The 16,939-nt window shown below is 43.1% G+C and overlaps 2 protein-coding genes across 3 annotated transcripts; one reads left to right on the top strand and one right to left on the bottom strand.

Annotated features, from left to right (window-relative positions):
* Positions 1-65: 65 nt before the first annotated feature.
* Positions 66-10,172, bottom strand: LOC311242914 (uncharacterized protein; the record flags this gene model as incomplete). Its single annotated transcript, XM_084331979.1, has 9 exons — positions 10,020-10,172; positions 9,437-9,550; positions 7,129-8,805; positions 6,488-6,587; positions 2,152-2,300; positions 1,023-1,135; positions 531-620; positions 312-434; positions 66-188 (listed from the first exon to the last, which is right to left on the bottom strand). The coding sequence occupies exons 1-9, from the start codon at positions 10,075-10,077 to the stop codon at positions 66-68; spliced, it is 2,547 nt and encodes an 848-aa protein (XP_084188105.1). The 5' UTR covers positions 10,078-10,172.
* On the top strand, positions 10,111-15,970 carry LOC311243215 (glutamine amidotransferase-like class 1 domain-containing protein 3, mitochondrial). Of its 2 annotated transcripts, none has more exons than XM_084332351.1 (5): positions 10,111-10,190; positions 11,624-11,736; positions 13,345-13,513; positions 13,988-14,189; positions 14,492-15,970. In XM_084332351.1, exons 2-5 carry the CDS (start codon positions 11,629-11,631, stop codon positions 14,682-14,684), a joined length of 672 nt encoding a protein of 223 aa, XP_084188477.1. In that variant the 5' UTR covers positions 10,111-10,190; positions 11,624-11,628; the 3' UTR covers positions 14,685-15,970. The 2 variants fall into 2 exon arrangements, with proteins under 2 accessions (XP_084188477.1, XP_084188476.1); XM_084332350.1 differs by lacking the exon at positions 10,111-10,190 and adding an exon at positions 10,797-10,918.
* Positions 15,971-16,939: the final 969 nt, after the last annotated feature.

The following is a 16,939-nucleotide window of genomic DNA, read 5'->3' on the forward strand; positions in this document are numbered from 1 at the left end:
CATTGCCATCACGGCCGGTTTGTGATGATTGGACTTCTGTGATGATGTTTCCCCCCCCCCCCCCCCTACTCTGCTGCCTCGTCTCCTGAAACGATGTCCCTTTGAGTGTCTGAAAGATCTGCTTCGAAGCCAAGATTCATCTGCCCTCGATTGTGTCTGCCCTGGACCTCCTCGAAGATCTGGAGAACCTAGCAACGAGAGAAAGAAAAGCAATAGGTATTATGCACAGTAGAGATATATACTGAATATATAAACTAGTTACTTGTAGAGAAGCTTGACGGGTATTTATAATATTTATATATTTCTAATACCTTAGATTTAGGAATGAGTCCCACTCTGAAGAACCCGATATGGCCCGTTTCAATTTTGGTGCAGTCGACCACAGTCGAAGCAATGTTCTCCGGGGAGGGGCCATTACATAGAACCCCATCCACCTACAGTACAGGAAAAGTATAAAAGCACTGTATATATAAAAAAAAAAAAATTTATGTATTACCTCATGTATTAGTGTACAATATTGGTGTCATCACCTTGTCACCCAGTTTGGCATAAACTTGGTTGTGGTGAGTTGTGTCTGCCTCGCCTGTAGGGTTGGCTGATGTGACAGCAATGGGCCCAACCTATAGATTCGATTAGATTCGATTAGATTCAAATGTATTGTCTTCATTATACAACACAAGTAAAGTACAACGAAAATAAGTTTGGCATCCAACCACAGTGCAAATGTAACAGTAAAGTGCAATAGTAATATACAATAACTAGTAACTAGTAAAGGTAGGTAAGGGATATGTACAGATATATATATGTAGTATCTACAGATAAGGTAAAAAGGATTATATGCAGGTATGTACAGACAGATGTGAATGAATAAGGAACAGTGATTTGGAGGGATTTATATGATAACATAGAGTAGAACAAAGAGGGACTATCCTCTCTTTAGCTGATGACCATTTATAGAAGACTCTGAAGACAGCGTGCTTCAGAATTCGTCTCCTGATACGATGACATCTGTGAAAGATTACCATGTTGATGAGGTGTGTGGCCACCGCACAGTCTGGGTTTCTGATAGCAATGCTTTGTGGAGTTCCAATGTGTTTCGCTGCCTCCCCTAAACCAAAGGGGTCCATCCATGGGCCTACAGTATGTAAGAGAGGAGAAACCAAATGAACACTCAAAGTCAAACAGGGACACAGTGTCATACTGTGGACACAAAGCAAAAAACCATACACGTGAGCCGCCACTAGGGGCAGAGTAACTGTAGCGACTGACTGACAAGATGAGTGAGTGACCGGGAGGCCGGAATACTTTAGACAACAAATGTTTGTTTCCGTGTCTCTGATTGGCCAGGTCATTTCTGGTCATGTGACATGTACGCCCCAATCGTGGGACCGCAAGTTTCTACACTGGTTAAGCTTAGGCACTCTTTCGAAGTTGGTTATGGTTAGAGTTTGTCTTAGAGCATGGCGATAGAACGCCTGCCCTGATTCCGACGGTTAAGCTTAGGCACTCTTTCGAAGTTGGTTAAGGTTAGAGTTTGTCTTAGAGCATGGCGATAGAACGCCAGGTAGTTTGCAGGCTGTTAGACCTGGAAATAGGCGCAGAACTTGCTGTCCCACGATTGGCGCACATGTCACCTGGCCAATCAGAGCGCAAAACTCGAACGCGGAAACAACAAACATTTGTTGTCGAAAGTATTCACGCGACAGGGAAACATCTTTTGTATTTAGAAATAAATATATTTATTGTATTCATATATGGTATATATTTTATTGTACAATATATAATATTTTGTATTATATATTGTATATATTTCTAAATACTATATATAAAAAGAAACTCACACAGACATAAGCATACACATTCTTAGTAATGCACATGCGCACACGCAAGCAAGCAAGCAAGCAAACACAACTGCACACACAGACAAACACACACACACACACCCACACACACCCACACGCACGCACGCACGCACGCACACACACACACACACACACACACACACACACACACCCACACACACACACACCCACACACACCCCCACACACCCACACCCACACACACACACACACACACACACACACACACACACACACACACACACACACACACACACACACACACACACACACACACACACACACACACACCTCTGGGGATGACCATGCTGATAGAGGAAGGCCATGCAGCCTGCATGAAGTCCAGGAGCAGAGGGCTCAGCAGGTGTCTGACCGGCTCCAGCTGCCTGATGGAAGAGATCCACAGAGACATGGGTCTGTCCTGGGCCTGCTGCTTCACCCTGGAGCCACAAGCACAGCAGTGGGAGAGCAGTCAGTCACCAGTGGAATAATGGATAGACGGATCAATGAACTGTTTTTGTTGTGTGTTAATAATGTTTTAATGAAGACTAATGATATTGCTTCTCACTTGCTTTCTTTTGTCGTGTGTGAAGAAGCACTTTTGTAACTGTTTTGAAACGTTTTTTTTAAAAGGTGTCGTAATACAGAGACTAAGGAGAAGTACGTTCCCACTGCACTGTGCATCTGTGTATTAGGTTGGTTAGGGGTGGATATGTGTTTTATTAGGTTGGTTAGTGGTGGATAGGTGTTGTATTAGGTTGGTTAAGGGTGGATAGGTGTTTTATTAGGTTGGTTAGGGGTGGATGTGTGTTGTATTAGGTTGGTTAGTGGTGGATAGGTGTTGTATTAGGTTGGTTAGTGGTGGATGTGTGTTGTATTAGGTTGGTTAAGGGTGGATAGGTGTTTTATTAGGTTGGTTAGGGGTGGATAGGTGTTTTATTAGGTTGGTTAGGGGTGGATGTGTGTTGTATCAGGTTGGTTAGGGGTGGATGTGTGTTTTATTAGGTTGGTTAGGGGTGGATAGGTGTTTTATTAGGTTGGTTAGGGGTGGATGTGTGTTGTATTAGGTTGGTTAGGGGTGGATAGGTGTTTTATTAGGTTGGTTAGGGGTGGATGGGTGTTGTATTAGGTTGGTTAAGGGTGGATAGGTGTTTTATTAGGTTGGTTAGGGGTGGATAGGTGTTTTATTAGGTTGGTTAGGGGTGGATAGGTGTTTTATTAGGTTGGTTAGGGGTGGATGGGTGTTGTATTAGGTTGGTTAGGGGTGGATAGGTGTTTTATTAGGTTGGTTAGGGGTGGATAGGTGTTTTATTAGGTTGGTTAGGGGTGGATGTGTGTTGTATTAGGTTGGTTAGGGGTGGATGGGTGTTGTATTAGGTTGGTTAGGGGTGGATAGGTGTTGTATTAGGTTGGTTAGGGGTGGATGGGTGTTGTATTAGGTTGGTTAAGGGTGGATAGGTGTTGTATCAGGTTGGTTAAGGGTGGATAGGTGTTGTATTAGGTTGGTTAGGGGTGGATGGGTGTTGTATTAGGTTGGTTAGGGGTGGATAGGTGTTGTATTAGGTTGGTTAGGGGTGGATAGGTGTTGTATTAGGTTGGTTAAGGGTGGATAGGTGTTGTATCAGGTTGGTTAAGGGTGGATAGGTGTTGTATTAGGTTGGTTAGGGGTGGATAGGTGTTGTATTAGGTTGGTTAGGGGTGGATAGGTGTTTTATTAGGTTGGTTAGGGGTGGATAGGTGTTTTATTAGGTTGGTTAGGGGTGGATGTGTGTTGTATTAGGTTGGTTAGGGGTGTATAGGTGTTTTATTAGGTTGGTTAGGGGTGGATGTGTGTTGTATTAGGTTGGTTAGGGGTGGATAGGTGTTGTATTAGGTTGGTTAGGGGTGGATAGGTGTTTTATTAGGTTGGTTAGGGGTGGATGTGTGTTGTATTAGGTTGGTTAGGGGTGGATGTGTGTTGTATTAGGTTGGTTAGGGGTGGATAGGTGTTTTATTAGGTTGGTTAGGGGTGGATGTGTGTTTTATTAGGTTGGTTAAGGGTGGATAGGTGTTGTATTAGGTTGGTTAGGGGTGGATATGTGTTGTATTAGGTTGGTTAGGGGTGGATAGGTGTTTTATTAGGTTGGTTAGTGGTGGATAGGTGTTGTATTAGGTTGGTTAAGGGTGGATAGGTGTTGTATTAGGTTGGTTAGGGGTGGATATGTGTTGTATTAGGTTGGTTAGTGGTGGATAGGTGTTGTATTAGGTTGGTTAGGGGTGGATAGGTGTTTTATTAGGTTGGTTAGGGGTGGATGGGTGTTTTATTAGGTTGGTTAGGTGTGGATGTGTGTTTTATTAGGTTGGTTAGGGGTGGATAGGTGTTGTATTAGGTTGGTTAGGGGTGGATAGGTGTTTTATTAGGTTAGTTAGGGGTGGATAGGTGTTTTATTAGGTTGGTTAGGGGTGGATGGGTGTTTTATTAGGTTGGTTAGGGGTGGATAGGTGTTTTATTAGGTTAGTTAGGGGTGGGTGTGTGTTGTATTGGGTTAGTTAGGGGTGGATAGGTGTTGTATTAGGTTAGTTAAGGGTGGATAGGTGTTTTATTAGGTTGGTTAAGGGTGGATAGGTGTTGTATTAGGTTGGTTAGGGGTGGATGTGTGTTTTATTAGGTTGGTTAGTGGTGGATAGGTGTTGTTTTTTGTTTTGTAGTTATTTGTGAAAGATCTCCTGTTACTTATTTGTTTGATTGGTTGTGGTTTTTTGTGTCTTCAATCAATCAATAGCTGAAATGATATGCACTCTGCTACTAAGGAATCTACCTTGCCTATATTACTACCTACTATGCCAACATGTCTATACTACTATGCACTCAAGACTGTAGCACTCAAGTTCGACACTGTTTGGCGAACAATGTTACTTAGCTGCCAGAGTTGTGCCCTTCTTGCCAACTTGTTGTACAGAACTTCTAAGTCGCTTTGGATAAAAGCATCAGCTAAATGACTAAATGTAAAAATGTAATGTATTTGATGAGTATGTGGGTATGTATATGTGTGTATGTATATATATATATATATATATATATATATATATATATATATATATATATATATATATATATTTTTTTTTTTCTGTTATATTCATATATGTTTTGTCTTGTATACAATTTTTTTTGTATCATTATCAAATAATGATTTTTTTTTTTTAATAATAATAATCATAATTAAAAATAGGTTTCGTAATACATAACAATTAAGGCAATAAAACAGACAGAGTTTCCCCACAGGGATTAATAAAGATCCACCTGATCTCATCCTATCTGACCTCATCCCACCTGACCTCATCCCACCTGACCTCATCCCATCTGACCTCATCCCATCTGACCTCATCCCACCTGATCTCATCCTATCTGACCTCATCCCACCTGATCTCATCCCACCTGACCTCATCCCATCTGACCTCATCCATTTTTTTTTTTTTTTTTTTTTTGGTTTCTTACATATCTCGATGTGATATATCAAGAAATATCTACAGCAAGAATTCTGGGGCTCAATGAATCCAAAATGTCAATGTGGTTAGAAGTGGTGGAGAGAATTAAAGCTAGCCTATAATGGTGGTGTCTGGTTAGGAGTGAGGGATAATGGAGGTACTATCCAAGAGGGGGTCCGGGAGGGGGGGGTTTGAGCTGGAGCATATGTGTGTAGGGTTTTAGAAAATAGGTATTAGGGGTATATTATATACTAACATTTATATAATTGTAACTTCGCTGGATATACACTGTATACGGTTAAAATGTTATTATTGACTATTTTTGTTTTATCCTGTTTCTGTACTTGCATATATTTTAACCACCTTTACTGAAAGTTTCATTATACATTGTGTGTTGAGTACTGACTTTTAATAAGTTTTGTTTTGCAATAATAAAACATTTAAAAAAAAAATATATATATATATATATATATATTTTTTTTTTCTGTTATATTCATATATGTTTTGTCTTGTATACAATTTTTTTTGTATCATTATCAAATAATGATTTTTTTTTTAAATAATAATAATCATAATTAAAAATAGGTTTCGTAATACATAACAATTAAGGCAATAAAACAGACAGAGTTTCCCCACAGGGATTAATAAAGATCCACCTGATCTCATCCTATCTGACCTCATCCCACCTGACCTCATCCCACCTGACCTCATCCCATCTGACCTCATCCCATCTGACCTCATCCCACCTGATCTCATCCTATCTGACCTCATCCCACCTGATCTCATCCCACCTGACCTCATCCCATCTGACCTCATCCCACCTGACCTCATCCCATCTGACCTCATCCCATCTGACCTCATCCCATCTGACCTCATCCCACCTGACCTCATCCCATCTGACCTCATCCCATCTGACCTCATCCCACCTGACCTCATCCCACCTGACCTCATCCCATCTGACCTCATCCCACCTGACCTCATCCCACCTGACCTCATCCCATCTGACCTCATCCCACCTGACCTCATCCCACCTGACCTCATCCCACCTGACCTCATCCCACCTGACCTCATCCCACCTGACCTCATCCCATCTGACCTCATCCCACCTGACCTCATCCCATCTGACCTCATCCCACCTGACCTCATCCCATCTGAGACTCACTTGTACGCCTTGATGACGGCGTCGGGCCGGTTGCAGGCGGCCACCAACACGTACACCGTGTCCGTCGGCATTCCACATATGCCGCCATTTTTCATGATTTCTGCAAATGAAGTGAGCGAGGTCATCTACTGAACTAAGCAGTAAACTCTGACTGCATTACCTGACGCAGTGTATGTTAACTTCGAGGTTTATCACAAACAAAAAGTTGTGTACATTCATGGATTGATTTGTGCAAATACATGGGATGTCCAAAGAATAAGATAACAAATTACTTAGATGGTTCTTCATGTCAAGGATTCAATATTGTCTTGTACAATAACAATAATAATAATAATAATAATAATAATAATAATAATAATAATAATAATAATAATAATAATAATAAACTGTATTTGTATAGCACCTTTCATACAAAGATTGCAGCTCAAACAGAAAAAGGCGACTTTATTGCACTTTATTGAGCACATAAAGTGCAGACATATAAAATCAGTTTTTCACATTAGGATCTAACATCCCAATAGGCCACTTTGTTTATGGTTTGATTCAGTTTTAAACATTTAAAAATGAGCAGACATATAAAATCACAGTTTTTTTTACAGTGCAATAAAATAGTTCTGGATTACTGTTATATATAATTTTACCTGCAATTTGCTGGACAGAAGTGGCCTTGCGTGCTGGTAGGTGCAGACAGCTGTCTCTGCCTCCCTCTGAGCCACTCAGCTTGATGAAGGGCTCTCCCAGGGGGATCTGAGGGGCCTTGAAGGTGCTGTTGAAGACGTGAGCCAGGAAACAATAGAAACTGACCAAGCCAAAGATGATGCTGGCCCCTATGTCATACCCATAGGGCAGTGCCCCCACTGCATCCAATAGGAAGCTGATGAGAATCAGCTGGAAGGTGAGGGCATAGGTGAACCAGGCGACGTTCAAAAACAACGCCGCCACTGTCACTAAACAGTTGAACAGCATGAAGCCGATGATCCCCACAGCCACGCCGAAGCCTCTGCTTTCGCCGTACAGACCGCCGTACCGCGCTAAACCCCAAATGGTCCACATCACGCCGTAGAGAATGAAGGTGGTGCTCTCGAGGGTTTTACCGCGGGAGAAAGCCACGGAGCCGCACAGCAGCTGGAGCGCCCCGCCGGCCGCCACCGCCCAGGGCAGGACCAGCACCGAGAGGGGACCTCCGTCGCCCGCGGCGGCTGTGAGGGCGAAGGCGGCCAGCGTGCTGCAGGCGTGGCCTAACACCTCTGCGTCTGCGTACTTGGAGTGGCCCAGGTAAGGCGCGTGGAGGTCTTCATCGGCGGCTCGGAGAGTGAAACCATTAATTCGGGTCACCAGAGCCTTGAATAAGCCCTGCCCTGCGGGGATCTTCTTTGCAGAAACCATATTGAATGTGGTGACTAGAAGAACGATGGCGGAGGCTACGAAAATGGCCGCCTGCACGCCCTGGGTGCCTCCTTGGAAGAAGCCTCGGGGCTGGGCAGCAATGGCGATGCTGTAGGCCACGAAGAACAGCTGGTAGACCCCCTCCAGCAGGCTCTTCTGACAACTAAACAGAGCGAGGACGAAGAAAAGGACAGAAAGGACGACAGGGAAAGGAACAGGGGAGAAAGGCTGGACGGAGTAAAAAGTCAAGAGAGCGCTGTAACCCTCGGCGAACCTCAGCACCGCCGTGAAGCCGTAGAAGGTGGCGGCGAGCGTGTCCATGGCGCGGTAGGAGAGGACGCACACGGCGAGCTGAAAGACCCCGGCTGTCCACAGCCAGGGTACGTGACCCACGGAGAGCCGAGGGACGACGCCCAACAGGGGACATGCTAGCACACAGGCAGAGAGCAGGTTCATCACCAGGCCCACGGAGACTGCGTCGTTGCAGTCCTGGCTCTGCGCCGTCCTCAGCGCATCCTTCTTCTTCAGGCTGGTCCCCGGGGGCTCCACCTTACCGCGGGTGATGTAGGACAAGAGGCGTCCGAAGCCAAAGTAAATACAGACGAGGCACACGAGGAGGTAGTTGGCGGCCGCGGCGGATTGGCCGAAAGCGGCGTCCGACAGGCCGGCTATCTGATGGGCGCAAGCTAAGCTAATGCTGAGAGCTACGACGAACAGGACGACTTCCTTTACTGTGACCGCTACCGCAGCGATGACGAGGAGGGCCAGGGTGAACGCTGCCAGGCCCGGGACCAGGGAGGGCCTGATCTCTGTGGTCTGGAGCACCCCTTGTCCTGCCAGGATGTACACCAGGCCAGAGCCACACCACAGGGCAGACACGGTCAGACACAGACATGACAACAGCTGGGTGTGGGACAGACTACGACGCACACCTAGAAGGAGAGAGAGAGAGAGAGAGAGAGAGAGAGGTGGAGGAAGGAAGCTTGTTAAACCTTTCTTTTTTTTATCCACTTTTTCTCCTCCTTTTTCTATTTGTCTCCCATCGCAATTTAGCCGTGCCAATTCCTCCCTCCCCTGTCTTGAACGTTGCTCGCATGTGCCCCCCCCCCCACTGGCCGGTTGTAGGGAGGATAGAAGCCCATCACATGTCCCCTCCGATACACGTGGAGGCAGCCAGTCACATCTTTTCACCTGCCAGCGCGGATTCTCAATTGGCGAGGAGTAACGTGTAGGAGGCTCACACTGCCCCCGCCATTTTCCTGACTCTGCTGTGCAGGCGCCCCAACCGACCTGTAGGAGTCGCTGTTTACAACATCCAGATTACCACCCATCGACTTCCCACCCGCTAACTCTGCCAATTGAGTTAGTATGACGGCCGGCCCAAGCCGGAGGCAACACAGACAGCCGGATTCGATACCGGTGTCTCTTGCTTTGGTGACGAGTGCAATGTCCGCTGCGCCACCCAGCCGCCCCTTGTTAAACCTTTCTTGTTAATAATATATAAATGGTGTGAGACTGTGAGTGTATACATGTCTACAGTACGTCATGATAATCAAAACAAACCTGCATAAGCCAAGAGGGAAGCAATGATGAGAAGTAGAACCCCCAGTGCAGTATGGGGGATGAAGTCTTCTCCGGGGGAGCTGGCATAGTTATTTACAAGAAGCAGCAGAGAACCTGCGGTTCAAAACAACATTTGTTTATCCGGAACTGTCTCCAACAACATCCTTTTATTACAGCCTGTCTGACTTTTTAAGCTTAATACTGTTCTATTCATTCAGGTGCTAAGCTTGACAGTTGTGCGTTTGCCCCCTCCGATGGTAAACGTGGTGTACTGCAGTTTACTTACAGGCTTTCGTGTGTTTCACACTTTCACTCAACAACACACATCTTCAAAACTTTGTTTTGTGACAAAACCTCAAACGTTATAATTGGCTGTCTATTACACGTATATGTATGACAATCAATACATGTGACCTGACATGGTGCAATATTTCAATGATCCAGAAAATCTGAGATGTACCCCCCCCCCCCCCCCCCCCCAGCCACCTAATACATACATATTATTAATTCGGCGGTTTACAGAGGGAGTGGGGATCAGCATCAAACGTAAAGCAATGTGAAAAGAAAAGAAAAAACTGCTTACCAGCAGAGATCCCCAGAATGCCCACGGAGAAATGAAGTGACTCGGTATCAGCCATCATCACAGCAACGCATCCTCGCTGTCGGGAGCGCTGTTTATACTTTATACAGCCCCAGTCGTGACGTCAGGACCTACCTGTTACAGAATACCACCAACACCGTAGAAAGGCAAAAGGTAATTTCCTTGAGCAACCCAAGCTTTGGCAATTAATTGGTATATATTACGTTTGTATCTAACTTCCTATACAGGAATCATATTTGCAATAATTTGAAACACATTTTATAATCGAGTTTCCCCCTTTTTATTGACTTTGGGAAGGGGGGATTTCGCTCATTTAAATCCGTGTAAAGTAGTGTGGGTTGTGTGTCTGTTATTTATCCCGAGTAGGCAAGGTTAAAGGGATCTTTATAACCTATAATTGTAACCCAATCATTGTTTTGCACAATAGCTTAAATAATGGTGCAAAACAGGCATCTAAATGCAAGGTTCTACTGTTTGTTTAATAATAAATTATTATACTGCGCTCCGGCTCCGACACGCGGTTCGTTAAAATACAATGTAGCCTATAATTACTGTACAAAAATAAACGAAAATAAACGAAAGTGCAATGGTTTAATCACAACCTTCCCCCGCCACGCGGCCCGCCCCCAACCCTATATTTCTTTTGACTGAACCGGTTCATCATGAATCAGCAATTTGTCTGACTGAGACGGCATGCAAATAATAAAACCGAAAACTAATTCCCTCAATGATGTCAGACGTCCAGAGTGGTGGGTGTGCCGTGTGGGAAGAGCCAAGGCAGGCAGGAGTATAAAGGCTCCCTTTCAGTTCAACCTATACACACCTCTTTTGGAACAGTCACTTCAGCTCTTAAAGCCAGACCAACTACTTTTTTTTTACAGGTGAGAGAATCTATGTGTATATTTTACTAATAGCATATGATTACCATGTCTCAACATGGCAACTTTATCAACAATGCATAATACATAATGCTTCATACTGTCATGCACTTTGCTAAAGGAATCTACCTTGCCTATATTACTACCGTACTATGTCTACTCAAGAATGTAGCACCCAAGTTTACCACTCTTTGATGAACAATGTTACTTAGCTGAAAGAGTTGTACCCTTCCTGCTGACCTGTTGTACAGAACGTGTGAGTTGCTTTGGATAAAAGCATCAGCTAAATGACTAAATGTAAATGTAAGTGTAATGCTTTAGACAGGAACAAAACACTGTTCATGTGCCCACATACTGAGATCAAACTCTTGATGAAACACGAGAAGATAACCATTGTAAAATAATTCGCTTGACTTTTAGAGAAGGCTGTGATGAATTGTTTTTATTCCACGTCTCATTGTGACGCAGGGCCACGTCTGCCCGTGGTAGGTATTCACAGCAGTAGGGTGTCGACGTTCACACTCCTGTTTCCTCTTGTTCAATTTCGTTCAATGCAGAATGTATGAGCCGGCGATGAGCTTCCTGGCAGCCGCTCTCTCCGGTGGCATGGATATCACCTGGCTTTTTAAATCTTTAATACGAGCATGTGCAGCGGGGCGGCTTGTGAAAAGTGCCTAGTCATTGTGTTTGTGTGTGTGTGTGCCACAGGAACCATGGTGAAGCGCGTGGCAGTTATTCTCGCGGGCTGTGGGGTGTACGATGGCACAGAGATCCACGAGGCCTCCGCCACGCTGGTCCACCTGAGTCGCGCTGGGGCAGAAGTAAGGACAGTATAGGACACCCATTTACTCGCTCCGCGATGGTGGCACCAACTGCCGACCGCAGTCAGGACAGCTGAAACCCCGGCCGGTCTCCTGCTGCTGTCGACTAAAAACACACCTCTTTAATCAATATCTGAAAACAAAACGTACCTTCTGACTGTCTTTTACTATTATGTACCTACCTTACTACTATGCTACTATACTTATACTACTACCTATCATGCTAATATGTCTAAACTACTAAACTAAACTACAAACTAAAAACTATGCTATTTGACAAACAATGCCACTGACCCTCGGCTGCCAGAGATGTACCCTTCCTGCTTATTTTATTTTATTTTATTTATTTTATTACGGATCCCCATTAGCTGGTGCTATAGCAACCAGCTATAGTCTTCCTGGGCTCCACAAAAAAAAAACATACAAAAACAATTATTATTGCAAAACAAAATTATTAAAAGTTAGTACTCAACACACAATGCATAATGAAACTAACAATTAAGATGGCTAAAATTACATGCAAGGACAAAAAAAAAATATGATAACATTTTACAATGAGCTTACTACATCATCTTACTTTCAATGTTATCTTCAATGGCCACCTTTCCCGCCAACAGCATCAGTGATGTGATGCAGTGATTCAAAGAGATAAGAAGGTTTCTTTTATTGATAATGTACCATATATTGCCACATGTTTGGGTCCAGGACCTTGGTATAGACTTGGGGAGTGAGGTATTCCTATTTTGGTTTCGTAACTTCAAAAACGCTCAGCTCTGCAGCGTTCGCTCGAGACACTGGTCTTTAAATGCAGTTCCTTTTTCTTGTTTTTCTCAAACATAAAAACACAAATAATTTAATTATGCCAACTCTGTCAAATGTCAGACCAAAGGAATAAGTGGAACCATATGAACCCAGCTATCTTAAGAAACTCCCATGGTAAAGACCAAAGGCAGAAATTCGCCTGGGTCTTAGAACTATCACGTGACCCCCCCCCCAGGTATACTCCACTCGGATGGGCGTGGTTTCGCAGGATGTAGCGGTGCACGCTTTGGCGAACTCTGTGACTGCGTTCTGGGTTCATAGGTTTTCCACAATGTGACTTTTAATTACATGTTTTTCCAAACACTAAAATATCCATATGATGAGACCCAAGCAACATCCTCTGGTCCGATGCACACGCTGACATGTAGTATGGTGAGGAGTTCCCAAACGTGTCCATGCTAAGGACCCTCAAATAGATAGAACCGAAACCTTCTGGGGTGGAACCCTATGTCTACCCGGGAAGAGGCGTTCTACCCCTGGCAATAATAGAAGGAGGTACGTGAGGACGTTTTGTGATCTGGGAGATAATGAACATAAATGGCACCTAGTTTTATTGTAGGCTACTTTATATGAAAACCTGCGTGCTCCTTTGTGTGAGAATGCAGAACAGGTAATTGAATTATTATGGTTTGATGAAAATGAGAACTGGGTCTGAGTGGCATGCAACAGGAAAAAAGGAAGCAGGCCAACTCACCAAAGATGATTGATATGTAAAAAAAATAAAATAAAAATTATATATATGACTATCATTGATAATATGATTGATCTCATTATTGATTTGCCCAGGTCAAGATGTTTGCTCCCAATTCGGATCAGTCGGTGGTGAACCACTGTGAGGAGAAACCAGAAGAGCTGAAACGCAACGTCCTGCGGGAGAGCGCTCGCATCGCTAGGGGCAATGTGACTGACCTGGCCAAGCTGGACGTTGCGGCCTTTGATGCCGTCATCATTCCAGGTGAGATCGGTGAAGCAGAAGTGTGCCTTCAGTTGCAGTACCATCAATTTGTATCACAGCCACGCTACCCCCAGTGGCGGTTTACAGGCATTGCACCTTGACCCACAGTTTAGAGATTGTTCCTTGATATGATATGATATGATATTTTCATTTATAACGTGCCCCCCCAGCCAGGTTTTACATCTGTCTGGGGCGCAGCCCGAAGGGGGGGGGGGGGGGGGGGTTACGAATAAATGGACAGGACAATGGCAAAAAAGGGAACCAGGCTGGAGCTGACGGGTTGGACCAAGAGTTCCTCAATGTAATTTTAAAGTTGATTCTCTTCCTCACTGGGAGCCAATGGAGAGAGACAAGGACTGGGCGCTTTGCCTATATGACACTGTCACTGTATTTTGAATTATGTTGAACCTAACCTCTACGGATATCCTTTGGAAACAGCCTGAAGTCGTCCTCTTGCGTGTGTTCTTCCATCAGGGGGCTTTGGAGTGGCTAAGAACCTGTCTGACTGGGCAACGAAGGGGAAAGAGTTCACCGTCCAGCCCCAGGTGGACAAGCTCATCAAGGCCTTCCATCAGGCTGACAAGCCCCTGGGTATGTGCTGCATCTCCCCGGTCCTCGCTGCCAAGACCCTGCCTGGCTGTGAGCTCACCGTGGGACAGGATAAAGAGAGTGACAGGTACAGTATGTGAAGGGGTGACATGTAGATAAACGTCTGATGTTATTGTTGTATTGGGTTGTCATTGTTGGAGGCTGTTTAATTATATGTTTTTATCTGTATCATTTAGTTTGTTGTCGGATGCAAATAAGTCGACAATGGAAACAAGTCTGAGACTTCATTGTGTTATCCACAACGAATTCAAAGCCGTGAAGGAATCGTGCGATAGTGTCGTTTCCATATTGTCAAATTAACTCAACTAAGTGGAAAGGACGATATACGGTTCTAATGTTGTCTTGTTCTTGTCTCCCCCCTGCCTCCAGGTGGCCCTACGCGCAGACCGCAGGAGTCATGAGGGCGATGGGTTGCAAGCATGTGAATACGGACGTTGGGGAAGCGCACGTTGACGTCAAGAACAAGCTGGTCACCACCAGCGCCTTCATGTGCAATGCTCCTGTCCACGAAGTGTTCGATGGAGTTGGTGTCATGGTGACCGAGGTTCTGAAACTGGCTTAGGTGTGAATTGTTTGTGCGGTTTGTTTGTCTTTGGTAAAAAAAAAAAAAATATATATATATATATACAGTATATTTGCAGTGCTACTTCAGAAAAGAAAGATGACCTTGTTACTCCACTGCTTTATTCCCCCCCAACACTTTCTTCGGGCCTGGAGAAGCCTCTTGTATGAGGTCAATTAAACATTGTTTTCCTCTGGGGTATAAAAATAAAAGGTAATCAGGCCTGAAAAAGCGTCCTGCGTGAAGCGAAACCTTGTTTAACTTTGGTGAGTTGAAATAAAGCACAGGAGTAGCAATACATCTTTGAAAATCATTTCTAGTGTTGAATCTGTCCTCCTATGACTCTACTCTGCTGTGGTATTTCATTTAATCTCAAGCACACATTTACATTACAACGTCAACAATCATCTATCTGATGTATTCCATACTGTCTGCTGTGTAATTCGCTTTAACTAGGGCTGTCACAGTTAGCGTGTTAATAACGTGTTAATGCCACACATCTTTCATGCATAACACACGTTAAAAAATTTATTATATATATATCATACCAGTTCATAATATACTTATCAAGAAAAAGGAAGACTTCTTCAGACAAACATTTCTGAGTGTATTTCTGTCTGTCCCCCAATATGCCCAGACAATGAAAATAAATAACATGGTAGACTGTGTGAGAGGGGGAGAGAGAGAATTTCTGTATTACTGTACAAAAGCATATTAGTCTGTAAAAGGTCAGCAGTTGGATTCGTGGGATGTTTTTGTGACCCTTTATTCTTTAGTTGATACCAATGTACCTGTTGTACAATGTGTCTGTGGTTTTGCAATGCATTGAGGTCCACCATTGGGTTTAGCTTAAAATAAGTTTTAGTGAACCTTTATGTGTGTAAGTGTAAAGTTGGACACTACATTGTGTGAGTAATATTACATGTAAATGTAACAGGTCAATATAGCCATCTGTTGTTGCCTATTGGTTTTCCATGTTGTGATTATTTGCAGCATATTTCTTTTTATAAATGTTATTTTGTAAAGATATTTGTAATTTTGGTTATTTATCTTATTTAATAAACCTAGATTTGCATAAAGCAAACATATCTGTTCACTCCCACGGTGATAAGAGTATTAAACACTTACATTTTGAACAGATACAAAAATGTGCGATTTATATGCAATTAATCACAAATAACTGGACAATCGTAATTAATCATGATTATAGTTTAATTGATTGACAGCCCTAGTTTTGATGTTTACATAATTTCTTTATTAATAAATCTTAACCCTATCAAAGTGAACTAATTGTTTTTGAGTGTCCTTGTGGAGAAAACAAACACACTGAATATATGAATTATAAATGCTGCAACTGCAACAGAATATGAACTAATCCATAAGATAAGATATACATTTATTGATGCCCTTGGGGAAATCTGGGCATCATAGCAGCATGGGGGAGGGGAGGTACAGGTATGGGCAGGGTAATAGAAAGACATAGGCAATACAATTAGATCTCCCTCTGAATCGCGCCGACGCACTACCTGGTAGAGCCTTGTTGATCTGCAGCGGACTATGCATAGAGCTGTCTCAAGACATAAGTGTACTGTAGTCCAGTGGCGTCGTTAGCCCTGGGCTTCCGGGGCTTTAGCCCCGGATGTTTTTCTCCTAGCCCCGGAGCTTTAAAAAAAAAATTGTTTAATTTTTTTTTTAATATATTTTTTAAGATGGCAGCATCTCCATTGTCTGTGCTGAATGTTTGTTAGCGTTTGGTATTTTTTGTTGGTTTTTAGTAATTTTAAACATCCATTTTTAGTAAACGTAGTTTTCATTTGATCCTATAATTCTTTCATTCACCGATTTGTAGACTTTTTTTTTAGTGTCCTGAAAGGCGCCTTATAAATAAAATGCATTATTATTATTATTATTATTATTATTATTATTATTATTATTATTATTATTATTATTATTATTATTATTATTATTATTATTATTATTATTATTATTATTATTATTATTATTATTATTATTATTATTATTATTATTATTATTATTATTATTATTATTATTATTATTATTATTATTATTATTATCATCCAGGAGGGAAAAGACACTTTGGATAGTAGGGACTGCATCTCTGCCTGTCCTGGCCAGGAAACTCTTTGCAACTGTGATCTCCTCTGGCAGTAGTTGGATATTGTAATATGTGGCGAGGGGTTGCAGCAATTCCACTGAGAGAAACTGGTCTGAGGCTGGATAACATGCCTGTATGC

This window comes from Notolepis coatsorum (genome assembly GCF_963971535.1).
Source record: "Notolepis coatsorum genome assembly, chromosome: 16".
Classification (NCBI taxonomy): domain Eukaryota; kingdom Metazoa; phylum Chordata; class Actinopteri; order Aulopiformes; family Paralepididae; genus Notolepis; species Notolepis coatsorum.